Source organism: Chenopodium quinoa, unplaced genomic scaffold (assembly GCF_001683475.1).
Source record: "Chenopodium quinoa cultivar QQ74 unplaced genomic scaffold, ASM168347v1, whole genome shotgun sequence".
Classification (NCBI taxonomy): domain Eukaryota; kingdom Viridiplantae; phylum Streptophyta; class Magnoliopsida; order Caryophyllales; family Amaranthaceae; genus Chenopodium; species Chenopodium quinoa.
The window spans coordinates 7,667,276-7,685,171 of NW_018742205.1; the positions used below are offsets into that span (position 1 = coordinate 7,667,276).

Genomic DNA, 17,896 nt, shown 5'->3' on the forward strand with positions numbered 1-17,896 from the left:
TTTTGCCTAGAAACTCTTGTAAACTCATTTGTTGCAAATATTATAAAACTGGGATTGTATAATTTATTAGACATAGCCGTATTTGGAATTGGGTGGATGGATGGATTAACGCTTAAATGAACTCACCCATATGCCCATTCCAATACTTTGTATTTTTTAAACTTATAATTACACTAGGAAGTAGAATTGTATTCAATTTAATAAAATATACCCTTTTTCTTTTCTTTTTCATTCTTTTTTCTTCCTTAAGATTTATTCTCCATAGGAAATTTTGTGTAGATCTTTAACTAACGAATTTTGAGTGCAATAGGTGAATAGTGCTCAAAGCTTTGATCCAAATTTAAGGGTCTAGAATTAAAGAAGAAAGCTAATCCACTAAGAAGGGAATTACGTACCATGTATGGCAATATGGATAAGCCCATGCAGTAGAATTATTCTCCTACTATTTATTGTATGACGTGTAAAAGTGAAACTGTGAATGTGTGATTAGTCATTAGCTAATACTATATTTAATTCACATTATTTTAATACCTTATTATTCAAAGTTTTGATCATATTAGAAAAATAAGTTTATTTTAAATCAGATTAAAAAAAATAATACTATAGTAATATTTGGGGTAAAACTGCTAAAACCATTAGCGATTTTACCCTAAAACTGCTATTACAAGTTTGCCAGCAATGTTTATCAAGGAGATATTGTATATTCGGATATTCCCAAAGAAAATAACTTCACATTATTCACTTCAATTCATTATTGGAATAGCATTATACTAGGTTATACACTAATTGTTTTTTTTAATGCTTTGCTACTAATTAAGCAAGGCATGTGGGTATTCGGAAAAAAAAAAAAAAAAAAAAAAGCAAGGCATTTGGAGTACTTATTAAAAAAATAGAAACATAAGTAATTTTTTTTAAACAAATGAAAACAGAAAGCGTTAATTACAATAATTTATTGAAATGAGAGTAGCATAAAATATTGGAATTTGTTTATATATCTACCTTTTTTATTTAACAGGAGCAAAGAGCAACTAATGTGACAAAGTTGAAAGTAATCAAAATTAAAAAGATATTTGGCTACTAATTAAGCAAGGTGATTTATCTCTATTATTCAAGGCAACCAAATTTTTAATAGTTTGATATCCACACATAAAACAAGTAAATAGCCTTGAATAGTTAAATACCCCCATATATAATACAATTTTTGTTTTAATTCTAAGGTAGACAATGTTAGCTGTCATATATAAATATTTTTTGTATAAATTTTACGTGTGCATGTAATTCTAGTAAAAGCGTACATAATCATCTTGTTATCATTATATGTGGCCTCCTTTACAGGTAGTGGCGGATCCAGGATTTTATGAGTGATGGGTCACCGCCAACCATCGACTGCTTAGTTTCTCCTGTGTAAAATAAGCGGAATTGTGTTTTTGGTTTTCAATTTCTGTCTCCTTATTACTCTTGGTTATCATTACATTTATACACAAAGAGCTATGATAAATAAGGAAATACAGCTAAGCAGAATATATTCCTAACATAATTACAACCTAATTAACTCCTTTGATTAAGGAGAATCACTTATTTCCTACACTCCCCCTCAAGTTGGGCATCCAGTACTCCAATGCCTAACTTGCTAAGTGCTTCTTTAAAGGCCTCAGAGTTGACCGCTTTGGTCAAGATATCTGCCAGTTGATCTTTTGATCGAACAAATGGAAGTTCAACAATTCCCCCTTCTAATTTCTCTTTGATGAAGTGTCGATCAATTTCTACATGTTTCGTTCTATCATGTTGCACTGGATTTTCCGAAATCCTTATAGCTGCTTTGTTATCACAAAACAGTTTACATGCTGTCTTCTGAGGAAAGCCAAGTTCATTCATTAGCTTCCGAATCCATAGAATTTCAGTTATCCCTTTTGCAATTCCTCTGAATTCTGCTTCTGCGCTTGATAAGGCTACAACATTCTGCTTCTTACTTCTCCAAGTGACCAGATTTCCTCCTACCAAGGTAAAGTACCCTGAAGTCGATTTTCTACCATCCCGGTCTCCTGCCCAATCTGCATCAGTGTATGCAACTAAATCCAGGTTATCATTCTTGTCAAAGTAGATCCCAGTGGTGCTAGTATTTTTCAGGTATCTCAATATTCTCATTACAGCTGTCATGTGGTGAACTTGAGGCATATGCATAAATCTACTCACAACCCCTACTGCGTAGGCAATATCTGGCCTTGTGTGGGCTAGATAAATGAGTTTCCCTACAATCTTCTGATACTGTTCTCTGTTGGTTGCTTTCTCTCCTTCTAAGATTTGAAGTCCATGATTTGCAACAATCGGTGTTTCTGCTGGTTTACACCCTAACATTCCTGTTTCGGCCAATAGATCAAGTATATATTTCCTTTGATGAATAAAGATCCCTTGTTTAGATCTTAGTACTTCTATTCCTAGGAAATATTTCAGGTTACCCAAATCTTTCATTTCAAATTCCTGGAACAGTTTTTTCTTCAAATTAGTTATTTCTTCCTCATCGTCACCAGTAATGATCATATCATCCACATAGATGATTAAGCATGTGATTTTTCCCTTTGTTTTCTTCAAAAATAGAGTATGATCAGAGTTACTTTGAGAGTACCCAAAAACTTTCATGGCCTTTGTAAATCTCCCAAACCATGCCCTAGGAGATTGTTTTAAGCCATATAGAGCCTTCTTCAATCTGCACCCTTCTCCTACTTCAAATGTTTCAGCATATCCTGGGGGAGCTTCCATGTAGACTTCTTCAGCAAGGTTCCCGTGAAGGAAAGCGTTTTTTACATCGAATTGATAAAGAGGCCAATCTTGGTTTGCTGCAATAGAGAACAGAACCCGAATAGTATCTAATTTTGCTACTGGTGAAAAAGTCTCCGAATAGTCAATTCCATATGTCTGAGTGTAACCTTTTGCTACCAGCCTTGCTTTGTGTCTCTCAATTGTACCATCTGCCCGGTACTTCACAGTAAAAACCCACTTGCACCCCACAGTTCTTTTTCCCTTTGGGAGAACACATTTCTCCCAAGTTTCATTCTTCTCTAGAGCCAAGTATTCATCTTCCATAGCCTTTCTCCAATCCTTACTAGCAAGAGCTTCTTCCACTGTTTTAGGAATCTCAGTAGAGTATAGGGAAGCTGTAAATGCGATAGCATTACTGGCAAGATTCTCGTTGCTGATTTTTCCTATAGGATATCTGGATCGGGAATCCTCATATTCTGGATCATACCTCTTTGGAGGAACTCCTCTAGTTCTCCTAGGAGGTAACTCATATCTGTTCGGACAATTTTCACTAGGAACAACAGGATCAGTTATAGGTAAATCACAAAGGTCAGAATTTTCTGTGTTTACCTCACTTGATATAACTACATCCTCGGTTGGATGCTCAGTAGGTGAATCTGGTGTGGACTGAAGAGGAGATGAGGGAACTGTTACCTCTGGAGAAGCAACATCGGTGGTACTGTCTACTTGGGTTGTTGGATCCTCAAGGTCCATCACTTCTGGATATGTCAACCAGCTAAGGTCATCACTACTAGTCTCCCCCTGAGGACCAGGCTGGGTGTAATAATAGGATTTTTCAAAAAACTCACAGTCAAGGGTAGTGTGTATTTTCCTTGTAGTCGGATCATAGCATCGGTATCCTTTCTGGTGAACCCCATATCCGATAAAGACACATTTAATAGCCCTTGGTTCCAGTTTGTTTCTATAAATCTTTGGTAGGTGGACATATACAACACATCCAAACACTCTTGGTGGTAGGGAGTGAGAGGATGGGATGGTGGTGTGTGAAGAAAGGGTGTCAAGGGGAGTTTCGTAGTCAAGGGTTTTTGTGGGAAGTCTGTTTGTAAGGTATGTGGAGGTAGCTATGGCTTCAGGCCAAAGAAAAACAGGAACTCCCGATTCAATCATAATTGCCCTTGTAATTTCTAATAAAGTCCTGTTTTTCCTTTCTGCTACTCCATTTTGTTGAGGGGTATCACGACAGGATGTTTGGTGAACAAGTCCCTGGTCAGCAATAAATTGTTCCATATCTAGGTTTATATATTCCCCCCCATTATCTGATCTAAGAATTTGTGGTTTTGCATTAAATTGGGTACGAATCATATTATAGTATTTAACAAACACATCAAATACTTCAGATTTGTGTTTCAAGAAATATACCCAACTCATACGAGTACAGTCATCCACAAATAAAACAAAGTATGAAAAATTATGGATTGCAAACTCTGGGGCAGGACCCCAAACATCTGAGTGAATAAGCATAAAAGGTTTGATAGCATGAGTCAAACTAGGAGAATAAGTATGTTTATGACTTTTGGCTAAGGCACACGATTCACAGTCCAAAGTTACATCAATGTTTTTAAAAGAAGGAAATAGTCGTTTAAGATAACCTACAGAAGGGTGACCTAGCCGGCGATGCCACATCCATAGTTGATATTCCGGGGACCCATGAGCAAGAAAAGCATTGCCGTGTTGAGTCGCCTCATCCAAGAAGTACAATCCTCCTCGTTCAGTACCACTCCCAATAATCCGTCCCGTCTGAGCTTCCTGTACCATACAACCAGAGGATGTTAGTAAAACAGTACAATCAAGTTCCTTAGTTAATTGACTAACAGATAAGAGTTTATGAGAAAGACTAGGAATTAAAAGACAGTCGTTTAAATGAATATTGGGTGAAACATCAACTTTTCCGGCTCGATCAATAGGAATTAATTCCCCATTAGCAGTTTGTATTTGGGTACGTTTAGTGGGATGGAAAGATATAAAGTCGGATGGGTCATAAGACATAGTGTCTGTTGCCCCACAATCTAAAATCCAGCCCATTGATTTACATAAGAGGCCCATATTTCCGGATTGGATAAATGAGTTTTCTGAATTTTTATCTGAATAAAAGGAATTTCTTGGTTGGGTTTCAATGTGGGTCGTGTGTTTTTGATGGGAATTAATAGGAGTTGAAATTGTGGGTTGTTTTATTGTGTGGGCCATAGGTTTTTGATGGAAATTCTTTGAGAAACCCTCAGATTCCTTTGCCTCCTCGTAAATAGTTTCTTTTCCAGAAACTTTCCCAAACCTTTCATCCTCTTCCGTCACTTTCCCTTTCTCTTTCATTGTTTCACCATGAAAATTGGCGATGAGGTTGATACCTGTACCTGTTGATTTTCCGGGTGTGTTTTTGGTTGTGGGTGAGCTTCCATCGTCACCGTCGATTTCCCTTTCAGAAGCAACAAAATTTGCCTTGCCACCGGTCCGGTTTCCGGTAGCCTTGGCGGCGGCTTTTCGTTGTCTCAATTCGTCCCACCACTCAGGGTAACCGATGAGTTTAAAACACCCACTCTTGGTGTGTTTGGTTCCCCCGCAGTGGCTGCATTTTAACATCGTCTTGTCTTCTAACCGGGATGACTTTTCCGACCGGTTTTGCGCCACCAAGCCACTCCCAATTTCTGAGGGACTCTGTCCCGATGATGAGTCGCCGGTCATTATGCCGCGACGGGCAATTTCCCGTCGAATTGTAGCATAAGCGGCATCTAGGGTTGGGAGTGGGTCTAAATACAGTAAATCCCTTTTCTCTTTGTCCAAAGAATTATCAATTCCGGCTAGGAATTGATAAAGCCGTTGTCTCTGAATGAAAGAATTGAACAGAGTAATGTCCTCTGAACATTTCATCGGATTTGGCATTCGTCTGTCAATTTCCTTCCATAATATATTCAGTTTACTGAAATACATTTCTATGGTGTCTCTCCCTTGTTTAATTGATGCTGCCTTCAAGTTCAGATCATAGATTTGAAGTTCGTCTCTCCCACTACTCAAGAGAGTCTCTATTCCTTTCTAGAGATCTCTGGAAGTTTTATAATCAAGGAATTGATTAACTAGATCTCCGTCGATATTCTCGATTATCCACGAGAACACTATTGAGTCCCGTTGGGCCCATTGGGCGTATTCTGGGTTGTCTGATGTTAAAGGGTTGCCTGTGATGTGGTCGAGTCTTCCTCGGCCACCAATTGCAATTTGCATCAACTTACACCATTTGGTGTAATTTGTGTAATTGAGTTTTTCTGAAATACGCACACTTTGTGCATTTCCAGATTCTGGGTTGATTGGGTTTTTGTTTAATTTTTGAAACATCTGGAACATTTGTTCCATCTGCTCTATTGAAATCAGTTTTTTGTTGTCGTCCGGTGAGTCCCCCATTTTAAGGTAACCTTCCGGTAGATGATGAGACTAAATAGGTTTCGGTTTCCCGAAGATCGGAACCTTACGGCTCTGATACCATGTGTAAAATAAGCGGAATTGTGTTTTTGGTTTTCAATTTCTGTCTCCTTATTACTCTTGGTTATCATTACATTTATACACAAAGAGCTATGATAAATAAGGAAATACAGCTAAGCAGAATATATTCCTAACATAATTACAACCTAATTAACTCCTTTGATTAAGGAGAATCACTTATTTCCTACATCTCCAAAATCCAAACCCCTAAAGCGGAGGTTAAATACTGCAAGACAATCAACAGTCCAAGATAATTTAATCGAATAATTGCATATTTATTTATCACAGCTAGTAAAATTGAACAAAGAGCATACCCATTTACAAAATTGCATAACATTGCTTTGTAGCCTTCTGGAGTTCTGGTCATAGAATTTCACCTGATTTGGGTCAAAAGTAGTCAAATGCATCAAAATTTGATACTCCGTATACCCATATGAAATTTCTTGTTCTTTTGACAAAATACAACATTGGGATTAATGGGTAGATCTAAATTGCAAAAAATCACAACCAAATCTGACTAACAAAATTAGAAATACTCTGATAAGACTTGGTTAATCAAAGAACATCCACTATTATAATACTACCCAGGCCATAGTAGTATTGCATAGATAATTTAAATTAGTTGATTGATGTATGTGCAAAATAAAATGTGAGGAAAAAAAAAAAATTGGAAAAAAACAAAAATTATATCATATATGCTTCTCTATGGTTCAGCGGTTGAAAGCTTTGATGATATAATTGCTTTTAATTTCGTTTTAACTCTAAATTTTCCTGGGTCACGTGACTCAGCATGAACAACGCTGGGTCCGCCACTGTTTACAAGTTACGTAGAAGATTGAAGGCAATCCCAAATTCCCACTAGTCCACTACCCCAATAACAAAGAAAAAAAAAGGTCTTTTTCATTCACTAACATTATAAGCAAAGTAGCAAAATGGCAGACGCATAAAACAAGTTTGATTTGTAGTGCCGAAAGCTTTTGGTTGCAGCTCGGCTGATGTGATTTAAATTATGCGCAACAATCACAACCTTAGCTTGTTTCTTATTATGTGCCTTTTCATTTTGTATTCTCGTCCTTTGTTGCGGTTTATGTGGCTAAAAAATCATTCTGTAAATCTCTCAAATATGAAGCTTGTAGAAGAACAATGGCTACATTACGTATACCACTATTTTTTATTTATTTTTGTAGCATGAATAATTTTAGTATTATTTCGAATTAATAGTCCGTTCATTTTTGAATTATACCTTTTGAGGTCACGTTACCATTTGGATATTTTTTGAACACATTTTAGATTTGATTAGGTAAAATATGGATTGCGTTTTGCAAACAAAAAATTTTATCTTTTCACCTAATTAATTCTACTAATTTGAACAAATCTAACCTTAACTTAATTATTTTGTGATTTGAGCTTAATTTTTCTATTTAATCTCTTCACCTTATATTCACTTATTTCGGGTTAATAAGTTAATGTAATTCTAAGATTTTTGTTGACCCTCTTAGTATTTTGATGATTGACAGAACAAACAAACTCTGACTAATGATGTTTGTTAAGTCTTGGTAGAACAGAAGGATTCATGCATAAATAACATGTTGCGGAGTAGGAGCAAAAGGATTGGAAGTCTTGATGATGAATATGCAAGCTTTCAAGAGAAAGAGCAAATTCCAGTCTTAGATTCTCTGTAAGCACTAGAGTATTAATGTGTAGAGGAACTCAGTAAATAACCTTGTGTTTCTTAAGGAACTTAATATTTTAATATAAAAGCAGAAAATGTTTTTACGTAAGTTTTTTAAATCAGTTTATTCCTTAATTAAAGGATAAAATAAAATCAGTTTTTAAAGAGATATATTTTCTGTAAATAAATAAAAGATAAATAATTGTTTAATTAAAAGATAAGTTTGTTATTTTTAAATTAAATAATTATTTAAAGTTTTATCTTTTTTAATAAATATCTTTAACTGATTTTTGACCAAATAAAATTGGTTACGTTGGCTGCTTGAGAGAAAAGCCAGGGAGACCATATTCCTCACTCCCTCAACGTTCACTTTGACTCCCCCAGTTAAGGTGTACGTGAGATCATGGGAGGAGTGGGAACATGGTTGAGGCTCCTTAGATCTCTCTATAAAAGCATGCACCGAAGTTCTGATTTGATATATGAGCAATAACGTAAAACATTCAGCTCATAGAGTCTTAAGTTTGCAAAGAGCCTTCTCATTTTAAACTAAGAGTGTTGAGTTCCTTCCTGCCTTAATCTTCTCTAGTGCATTAGGAAACTCTGTAATTACTTTTGTAATTGGGATTGAGGTTTGTGAGTGTTGTAATTGAGAGACTTGAGTGAGTCTATCACAAAGTTGTAAGTGATTCAGAGTCGAATCACTTAGAGAGTTAAGCTGCGGTTGAGGGACCGTAGTTGGGATACTTGAGTTCCTAGAGGAACTTAAGTGTAGGCTGAATATTCACAGTTGTAAATGAGTTTTTGCATAGTGAAATAATTCGAAAAGTCATCTCGTGTGTTCTCTCTTTTTATACTTAGTTTAATTTCCGCATAAAGTTCATAAATTTTTATAAATTACAATTCACCCCCCTTCTTGAAGTAGACATCATTCTAACAATTTTTCATTGAGGGGAAATGTAATTATAAGATATTGTAACATTATTGCTAATAAGTTCAAATGTGTTCATATAAGATAAGATAAAAACTAATAATTAAATTGTAATAATATAGCTTTAGGCTTCATAAGATAAGTTAGGTGAAACTTAATTGGATGAAGAGAACATTAGTTGCCTTATTCCCTTAAATTAAAAGTGAAATGAATATGCTTAAATTAGGAGTCAAAGTGAACGTTGAGTGTTATGCCGTTGCCTACAAGTACCTAATGTAAAATAACTTTTCGTAATCCTATTTGAACTCGATATTTACTAGTAGTATAGTATTTGATTTCATCAATACGATACGAGCAAAATTATGAATCCATATCCTATTAGCACAACAAGATTATTAAAGGCAAAGAAGAGTATCAACGTTTTGTTCATGATGTGTCAAAGACGGTAAATTACTCCATAAAAATATATTTTTGTGAAAAATATTTATTATATGAAATAATTTTTTATTTATTAACGAGGTTTTAGCTTGACAATAAATGCACCACAGTGACTTCCCCACTACATCCACAGATCCACCCTTCTATTAGCTGAGGTACTTGTTGCTACAGGAACATCCGCTTGGTGCCTTGTGTTAAACTCCTATGTACGGTTATGGTTAGGAAGGTCACAAGTTCGAATACTACCACTAGTACGTAGTCTCCAGCCTAAATGCTATTAAGATTGATAGCATGAATAGCACGAAAACAAGTTGCCTATGTACACAACTACACATAAAAAATCAAGCATAATCCAAAGCAAATTGATATCACCATAAATTGCAGCATATATATAACAAGATATTACATACGTTTGCCTGAATAAATTAGCAATTGGGAACATAATCTAAAATCAATCAATCAACCATGGTTGAAAATGTACTACTTGTGTATGTTTCCTCTTATCACTTTATACATTGTTACTTATCATCCAATGCACTTTCCAACCCCAACCCCAACCTTAACCGAATTGGCAACAATTTTGAACTCGCTGTCGACTTTGAATTGGAATTGGATGTGGAAGTGATTGATGCTGATGATTTCGTGCTCGAAAAACTCGGGGTTGGACTCTCTGAAGTGCTGTTCTCATCCACCATTTCCTCCTTATTTTCCTCTGATTTCTCAGACGATTCACTCTATAAAATTTACAAATAAAATAACAAAATTAATCAGTCTCAAAATAAATAGATTAATAAATAAAATGTATACAAGAATGAAAGAGCACATACAATAGTGAGCTCAGGCTGTGATTCCTTGTTCTTCTTCTCCATTTCTTTTTCCCTCAATGACCGAATTGGAGACATCCTCTGCTTCAATTCAATATTCCGCAAAATTTAAAAAATAAATCCACCAATATTAAAGTTATTTGGGAGTTTATTAATTTGCATAATTACATACCGTGCAAGCGAGCTTGAGATGCTTCAATCGGTAAAGTCGATCGACTTCGATTTCGAGCTCCTTCTGAAACTCTCCACGGTGATTAAGCTCAGTCATTTGAATCTCAAGAGTACGGTCTCGCTCTCGAAGCATTTTATCAGTCTTATCTTTCTCAAACTTGAGGCGTTCTAGCTTCTGCTTGACCGCGGTCAGCTCATTAGCTAAGGAAGCATCCATGGATTCAATGAGAGGGGTGGTCGGATCCCAGTTCTCCTTATTAGAATCATTGATGATAATAATGGGTGATAATGTTGGGATAGAAAGTTGATGATTTGTTTTTGGTTTTTGAGCGGAATCATAGTGATTGTTGTTGATGACAATGCTGTTTTTGGGTTGTAAAGGTTTTCGGCCACCGGGTTTTGGGTGGCGGAGGTGGGGAGATGCGGAGGGGGGCTCCGCGGCGAGCATCGGGAATGGAAGACGGGAGAGAAAGGATGTGTGTAGGGAGTGTAAGTAGGGAGGAGATAGTCAAATAAATGGAGGTGGTGATTATGAAATATTTTGATGGACAATTTATATATGATTATTTTAATGTATGGAAAAGTATGATTGCTAATTTGAATTTGAATTGAGAGGGGGCGGGCAACGGCTATTAGGGGATTAGGTGCAAATGTATGTCTTTTCCGTGAAACGATAATTAGTGTCCCAATGTTACGACAAAAAACACATTATTAAGGAGGGAGTATCAGAATTTTGTACAGTTGTTTTAAAATGAGAGAATCTAAGGAATTTGTTATATTACTGTACTTTTCTTATACTAGAATCTCTGACATAAAGGCCTATTAGCTCAGCTGGTTAGAGCGTCGTGCTAATAACGCGAAGGCCAATTTTTTTAAAAATTCTGCATCACAGAAAAATCAACAAATTATTGAATTAAAATCTTATTTATAGACCAAATACTTCACAGAAAAGAAATTAAAATGGTTTTATTTCACAATTGAATTATTCTCTGTATATTTGTTCAATATAATAGGCAGCGTAGCAGAAAGTATGATTGTATGAATATTACAAACATCTAGAGTATGATAATAATTACAAAGGGAGGGAGGAAGGAGAAATTTTTTATATCAATAATTAGTATTTACTACATGTAATCCATAGGGAGATCAAAGTCATTGTCCAGATCCCTAGTTCCTGGGTAGAATTTTCGCTTACTTGGTTTCCTTCTTGGTTTACGATATTTATCAGATTGTGTAGAATCTAATTCCATGTCGCGGTTCTTGAGATTAATGCTTGATGTCTCGCCGATCTTTGTGCCTAACAATCCCTGGCAAGCGAATAAGAAAAGAATTCAACCAACATGGATGTGTCGTGTGTAAAAACTGTGCATATAAACATATTTGCTTTTGATGGCAGTTTAAAGGTTTAGGAAGAGCTTTCCAAGGAAATTATTCCTTCATAGCGGTCTTTTGTTTATGCACATGTGATTTGCTGATATTACTTTTTAGCATTAGTACTGTAGAGTGTTCTGGTACAGATAGGGAGCATTCCCTATCATCCTTTGAAAGAAAATGAGGCGGGAGAAGGATTCATAAAGAACCCTGAAGGTTTGAGTAAAGTTTGCTGCAGTTTTTTTCTCCATCAAAACAACTAGTCTATTATCAGGGTCCATTGCTAATTTGCCGCTTCACAGCCTAAAGTAATAGAAAGGAGAATTGATAAGTGACAACCTAAATCCTAGGCAAGACGTATCATCGCCATTAAGAGGAACCCTAAAATGTTGGACATGAGCCTAAAAGTTGAGGCAATGCAGTGATCCAAATCACCAACTCCTCAAATAAATGATTACTGTACACCATAATTTAGTTCATTGCATTAAGAAAAACTCAAGTCATTACCTTGGTTAACCTTTGGATGCGTGAGGCTGCTGCTTCATGCACTATGATAAGATCTGAGACTACCTCAAGTACATCATCACTGAATAAGGCATAAGTGCTTACCTGAAATCATCAAGATGAACCAATAGCTCATTAAATAGGACGACTTAATCTTGGTCTCAAGCCTTGGGATAGACAGTCTATCTAATACTACATAATCATAAGAAAAGCTTATGAAAGTTCCAATCACATAATAACAGGTAGTCATTAAATCTGGTCCTCCACTCTCGCTAAAAAATGGAAACCTTTATGCAAATTATGAAAGGAAGAGATGATAATTGATCAACCATATGTCATAAAAAGTCACTGTCACCCATAAGATGATATTCAAGGGGTTTGTCGGCTTTTTGGTCACTTCATTATTGAAGTGCATGTTCAGAAGTGTGGTGGGCCTTGTCTAATAATCAAAGCCAGATTTATCAAGTTATAATTAAGCCTATACTAACCAATGATGTGCAAGTTTGAACTATACTATAAAAGCACAGATGACCTACCAGACTTGACGGAATAACTGAATACCCGAATGCATCGAGCTCAAGAGACTCCACACTACCAGAGTTGATGTTGAAAGTGTAGCCACGAACCTACAAGAATGAACAGAAAGTAATTGCAATTGAACCAGAGTTAATTTGTCCCCTAAATCAAGCATGGATTAGACACACTCACCTTTCCCAAATTTCTTTGTCCAGGTGTTACAACACTGTACCCTACCTAACAGAAAGGCAAAAGTCAGGTCTCATTACTGGATGCAAATATTACAAGAATTCAAATGTATAATTAACAAACCTCATATATCCTACCTAATCACACAAATATATTTATGTAACAGATCATACTTATATTCTGTAAAAAGTTATTTTGCTGTAATATTGTATTAGCAAGCAGTATCCTCACAAAACTTTTTTTATGAAGAGTAAATGGTATATTCCTACAACTTACAATACTCTGTATGACCCCCCACTCATGACTGATTTTCATACATTTTTCCAGGGGCACCCCTGGACACCAACAACCCCCCCCCCCCCCTCTCCCAAAAAAAAAAAAAAAAAAAAGAAAAGTAAAGAATAAAGGAGAGGGATTAACTGAGAAGACAATTTACATAGCCCCAGAGCCCCCTGCCCCATCCCTACTCCCTGAACAAATTTCTCAAAGTTATCTGTAAATTAGTTTTAGCTATTTTCTATCCACCACAACATCAACTCAATGTGGGAGTTCATGTATTTAGAAGCAGATTATCTATATCACCGCACTTCCATACATTACAGTGCATGTCTTTGACTATGCTAACATCATTGTTTGTCAGCTGCATGCCCGCATTCACCCATTTTTTTTACCATAATACCAGCTGATTAACACTTCAAATGCAGTTGGAAGAGTAATCACAGAACATACCAAGGTTTCCAGTCCAACTGTTCTAAATTCATTCTGTATAAAGTTATCCTCCTGTACAAGCACCACATCACCAACCTGTAGACATTTAAAAATTCATACATAAATGACAACAGCATAATTGCTATACAATTAATAAAGAGTATTACTTGTGTTGCTTCAACAATTGCTTTCATTAATGTCAGAAACATGATAAAAATGGCCTGTAGGTGAATCTCATAACCAAGGGAGACATAATTGAAGTCTATTCAGCATGACAATACTTGTGGTTAGCCACACAATTTGTCTTCCACCAATGTAACAATACTTAGTAGAGGGAACTGTCAAAGATAGAAAGTTTAAATCCATGCTACTCTAAGCATATAATTTACATAGATTTCATTTCAAGAAGCATTCATGGTTGTACAAAACAAATAAGTGAATCAAGATGGTAACTTTCAGCCACACATTTTTCTCACCAGACCAGTCTCAAAACAATACTTTGCATGAATACCTGAAATTTAAACAAGTGGAACAGAACCATAGGACAGGCAAACCAAAAGCACATACATGATCCAAGCATAAGTCCAGCTATAAACGTGATTAAATTACATAATCTGAAGTGGGCAGATGAAAAAAGAGAGCTGTTATGGTGGTAAAGGTGCATTGCAACAATAGGCAGCTGAATTGTTCAAATTTGTATGCTACTTTACCTAGACATGTTAAAGCCAAAACTTTCAAAAGAAGGAAGCTATATACCTTTTTAATATCTTCAAGAAGAAATTTTACTGAATCCGAAGAAAGCAAGTTTGGCCTGACTTCAACCTCCATTACTGCCCACTGAAATGCATAAACAACAAAAGCAAAGGGGGCTTTAAAAGGCCAAAGTACATATGTCATAAAAAGAAGGAGATTTATGCAGTTTTCAGGTGTATATTTAGTCACAGAAATTAAAATCTGCAAGAACTGAATAGTCAGGCTTCAGATTTTCAACTCATACACAAATCCAAGATATAGGAGTGCCACCCCATTGATAAAATCCATAGTCAATAAAGCAACAGCGTATACTTATATGCTAAACAAGTAATTGCTTGGTCATTTAGCTTAAGATGATAAATACATCATATCTTTTTGACTTATACCGCGCCACTTGCTTATAAAGAAAAAATCTAAAATTCAAACAAGCATCTTATTCAATATGATTAAAGTATCAAAGACCAACGTTTTAAAGATGACAATCATCCAGCATGAAATCACTGGAAGAAAATAAACTAGTCAAAGAACAGACCAAAGTGCAAAGAGAACTATATGAGGCTTAATCACTAACCGTGCAGTGGAAAAAAACCCATGACCGACATTTGAGAATGGAAATTGCTTGTTTAGCTTTACTAAGAAAGTTTTTGGTTAACAAGAAAAGAGAGAAGGCTGGAAGAGGAGGTGAGGGGAAGACAAGGAAGGAAAAGGGATGGGAGGGGCAAAAGAGGGGACTTGCATTATTCTGCTAACAACGTTAGAAAGATTTGGTTAATTAGATCAGGAAGGAAAACAGATCTCTCTAATCCCCTTCCCTCCGTCAACACTCTTCATCCAAACAAGTGAATATAGAGTAATGGACTCCTCACTGTTCCCTCCCACCAAAACCCTTCAACTAAAGCCAAACACACTGCCTATTTTAGAAATCATGTATGTAATGTGGTTAATTCCATGTTACTCACACTCTTTGCAGTCTTCCAATGATTTCTCTTACTGCAGATTTCATCGATCAAATCAAACTACAGTATCCATTTGAGGTGTCAAATTAGTGTTTATGTGACACACCTGACACAAGTAATGCAATTTTAATTGAAGAATGTGCATAGAAGAGAGAATTGTTGCAAATCTTCGGGCCAAGATACTAATCAATTTTTCAAGAAAGCAAAGGGTGCATGTAACCGATGTAAGTTAATATATATATATATATATATATATATATATATATATATATATATATATATATATATATGTATATATTGGGAATGTACTCAGATTTAAAACACACGAGGTAAAGGATAGTATGAGCGTACAGTTGCAGTATCAACCCACAGCTGTGAAACAAATCCCAAACTGCAAGCCGATTCAATCCCTATCACTTGTTTTGCAAGAATGCTTGATCTCTTTGCTAACTGCTTTCTACTCCTAAATTTCACCTTCCTCTCTAGCTTATTCTTTGGCTTTGACTTGGACTGTTGAAGCTCCTCGACTTGGTCATCACCCAACTCCAAATCCTCATTCTTCCCATCACCTTTAAAAGACATTAAATCTTCAGCTTTTGAAACTATGCCTTCACCTTCTTCCTGTAAGAGTTCGTCAAAACTCAAATGCCCAAGCTCACCATTCTGATTTTTCTCGCTACTCATGTCATCATAATTTCTTGTATTATCAATAGCTTCATTTTCACCAATCAAACCTAGCTTCAAGTCTTGAAGCTTCTCTTCACCATTTCGCAAACCCAATACAAAATCCTCATCCCCTTCCTCTTTTAGCCTCAGGTCAGAACTGGAATCAAATGCATTTGAACCAAACACACCCAAATTTGTCACAACTCTTCTATCCATAATAACCACCTCATGCCTAAAAATCCTTCTGCATTTTCTGTTTGACAGTTTATTCATAACAGAACAATCTTTGTACCCGGTTAATACTTCTGATGCCAGAAACACTGGCTTGCTATTCCAACCACATTGAGATTGACCTAATATTCGAATTCGAGTGCTGCTAAATCGGTTTGCTATGATAGCAGCTGACTGAACACAGTCACACATGACTAAACTTTATGACAATATGTGAAGATTCAAGTTGAAATATAATGCAAAATTCTTCAACTTTGAATTACAATTTCAGTTCAACTTCATATTGAACACTCAACCCTGGCCAACAGCAAAAAGCAAAGGAGCAAACATTCAATAATTGAATTAACTTATACTATAAAAGTACCAATTACAGTATATAAATGAAGTAAATTGTCACAAAATACATGAAATTGAAATCAAATCCCATTAACAACACAAAACTAACATCAATTTGTATTATTTGGAAATCCATTTCAGTATAATTAAAAGAAATTATAAGAGGGGAATTCCAATATTATACGAGTAATTATAAAAACTCCAAGAAAAAAAAAAAAAAAACAAAACTTGAAATTAATATCGTAGATGAACTTATACTGAGGTTTTGGAGATTAGGTAGGAGAGAGAAAATACCGAAGTCAGTGACTGTTGCAGATTTGCAGCATTGCTAAGGTGATTGATGGAGGACGAAGTATAATTACAGCAACAACAAAAAAAAAAAAGGCACATAAATAGCAACGGATTTTACCGACAGATAAAAAACCGTTGGTAAAAATAATTAGCGACGGATCAACAAATTCGCTATTTCAATTTATTTTTAATTTTCACAAATAAATTTCTTTAAAAAAAAAATTTAAATAAAATAATTTTCAGAAATAATAACGAGCTCTTTCCCAAATTAAAGTCAAGAAGAACCGCAATTCCCAAATTGCAGCCAAAGTTTTAAGAATTCCCAAAGTACCGTCCACGTCACCGGTTCAGGGGGAAGAAATTTTAAATCCGGTCTACAGCAAAACCGCTACCTGAAGTAGCGGTTTTTACTAATAAACCGCTACTTCAGGTAGCGGTTTCTTTTTAATAAACCGCTACTTCAAGTAGCGGTTTTTGTTTAATAAACCGCTACTTCAAGTAGCGGTTTTCTAGCAGGTATAATTTCCCGATTTCACTTTCCTCTTTCATTTTCGTCTTCTCACCAAAATCCCATCCACGCCTTCCACCAAAATCACACCTCCTTCAACGGAAGCCGGCGCAGCCAAGGAATCCACCGACGCCGCCGGAGCATTCCTCAGCAACGAAGGCCGCCGCTGTTGACGCCGAGGGTTCGACTTTAGTGGTCGGCTTCGCTAATTTCAGAAGAAACGTGCTAATCTTCTTGTTTGTGGTAAGTGCCCTAATTATTTTTTGTATTCAGTTATTGGGTTTGTTGTTGTTATTGAGTTTGTTGTTGTTATTGAGTTTCAGAATTGTATGTATGTGTTGTTGTTGTTGGTTTTGGTTGTGTTGTTGTTGTTAGTGTTCTTGTTTATTGTTGTTGTTATTGAGTTTCGGTTTTGGTTGTGTTGTTGTTGTTAGTGTTCTTGTTTATTGTTGTTGTTATTGAGTTTCAGAATTGTATGTATGTTTGTGGTTGGTTTTGGTTGTTGTTGTTGATTTACTTACCTTACATATAACCCTTGTAGAATTATTAATG

At 35.8% G+C, this 17,896-nt stretch overlaps 2 protein-coding genes across 3 annotated transcripts; both read right to left on the reverse strand.

Moving 5' to 3' along the window:
- Positions 1-9,635: 9,635 nt before the first annotated feature.
- Positions 9,636-10,969, reverse strand: LOC110731615. The gene is made up of 3 exons (XM_021911491.1): positions 10,317-10,969; positions 10,148-10,225; positions 9,636-10,054 (listed from the first exon to the last, which is right to left on the reverse strand). The coding sequence occupies exons 1-3, from the start codon at positions 10,761-10,763 to the stop codon at positions 9,839-9,841; spliced, it is 741 nt and encodes a 246-aa protein (XP_021767183.1). The 5' UTR covers positions 10,764-10,969; the 3' UTR covers positions 9,636-9,838.
- A 76-nt stretch (positions 10,970-11,045) lies between these two features.
- On the reverse strand, positions 11,046-16,910 carry LOC110731601. 2 transcript variants are annotated; one of them, XM_021911480.1, is made up of 9 exons: positions 16,840-16,910; positions 15,664-16,506; positions 14,360-14,440; positions 13,625-13,699; positions 12,899-12,943; positions 12,727-12,816; positions 12,194-12,295; positions 11,511-11,622; positions 11,046-11,196 (listed from the first exon to the last, which is right to left on the reverse strand). In XM_021911480.1, the coding sequence occupies exons 2-9, from the start codon at positions 16,399-16,401 to the stop codon at positions 11,138-11,140; spliced, it is 1,302 nt and encodes a 433-aa protein (XP_021767172.1). In that variant the 5' UTR covers positions 16,402-16,506; positions 16,840-16,910; the 3' UTR covers positions 11,046-11,137. The 2 variants fall into 2 exon arrangements, with proteins under 2 accessions (XP_021767172.1, XP_021767166.1); XM_021911474.1 differs by lacking the exon at positions 11,046-11,196 and having other exon boundaries at positions 11,286-11,622.
- Between the last annotated feature and the right edge of the window lie 986 nt (positions 16,911-17,896).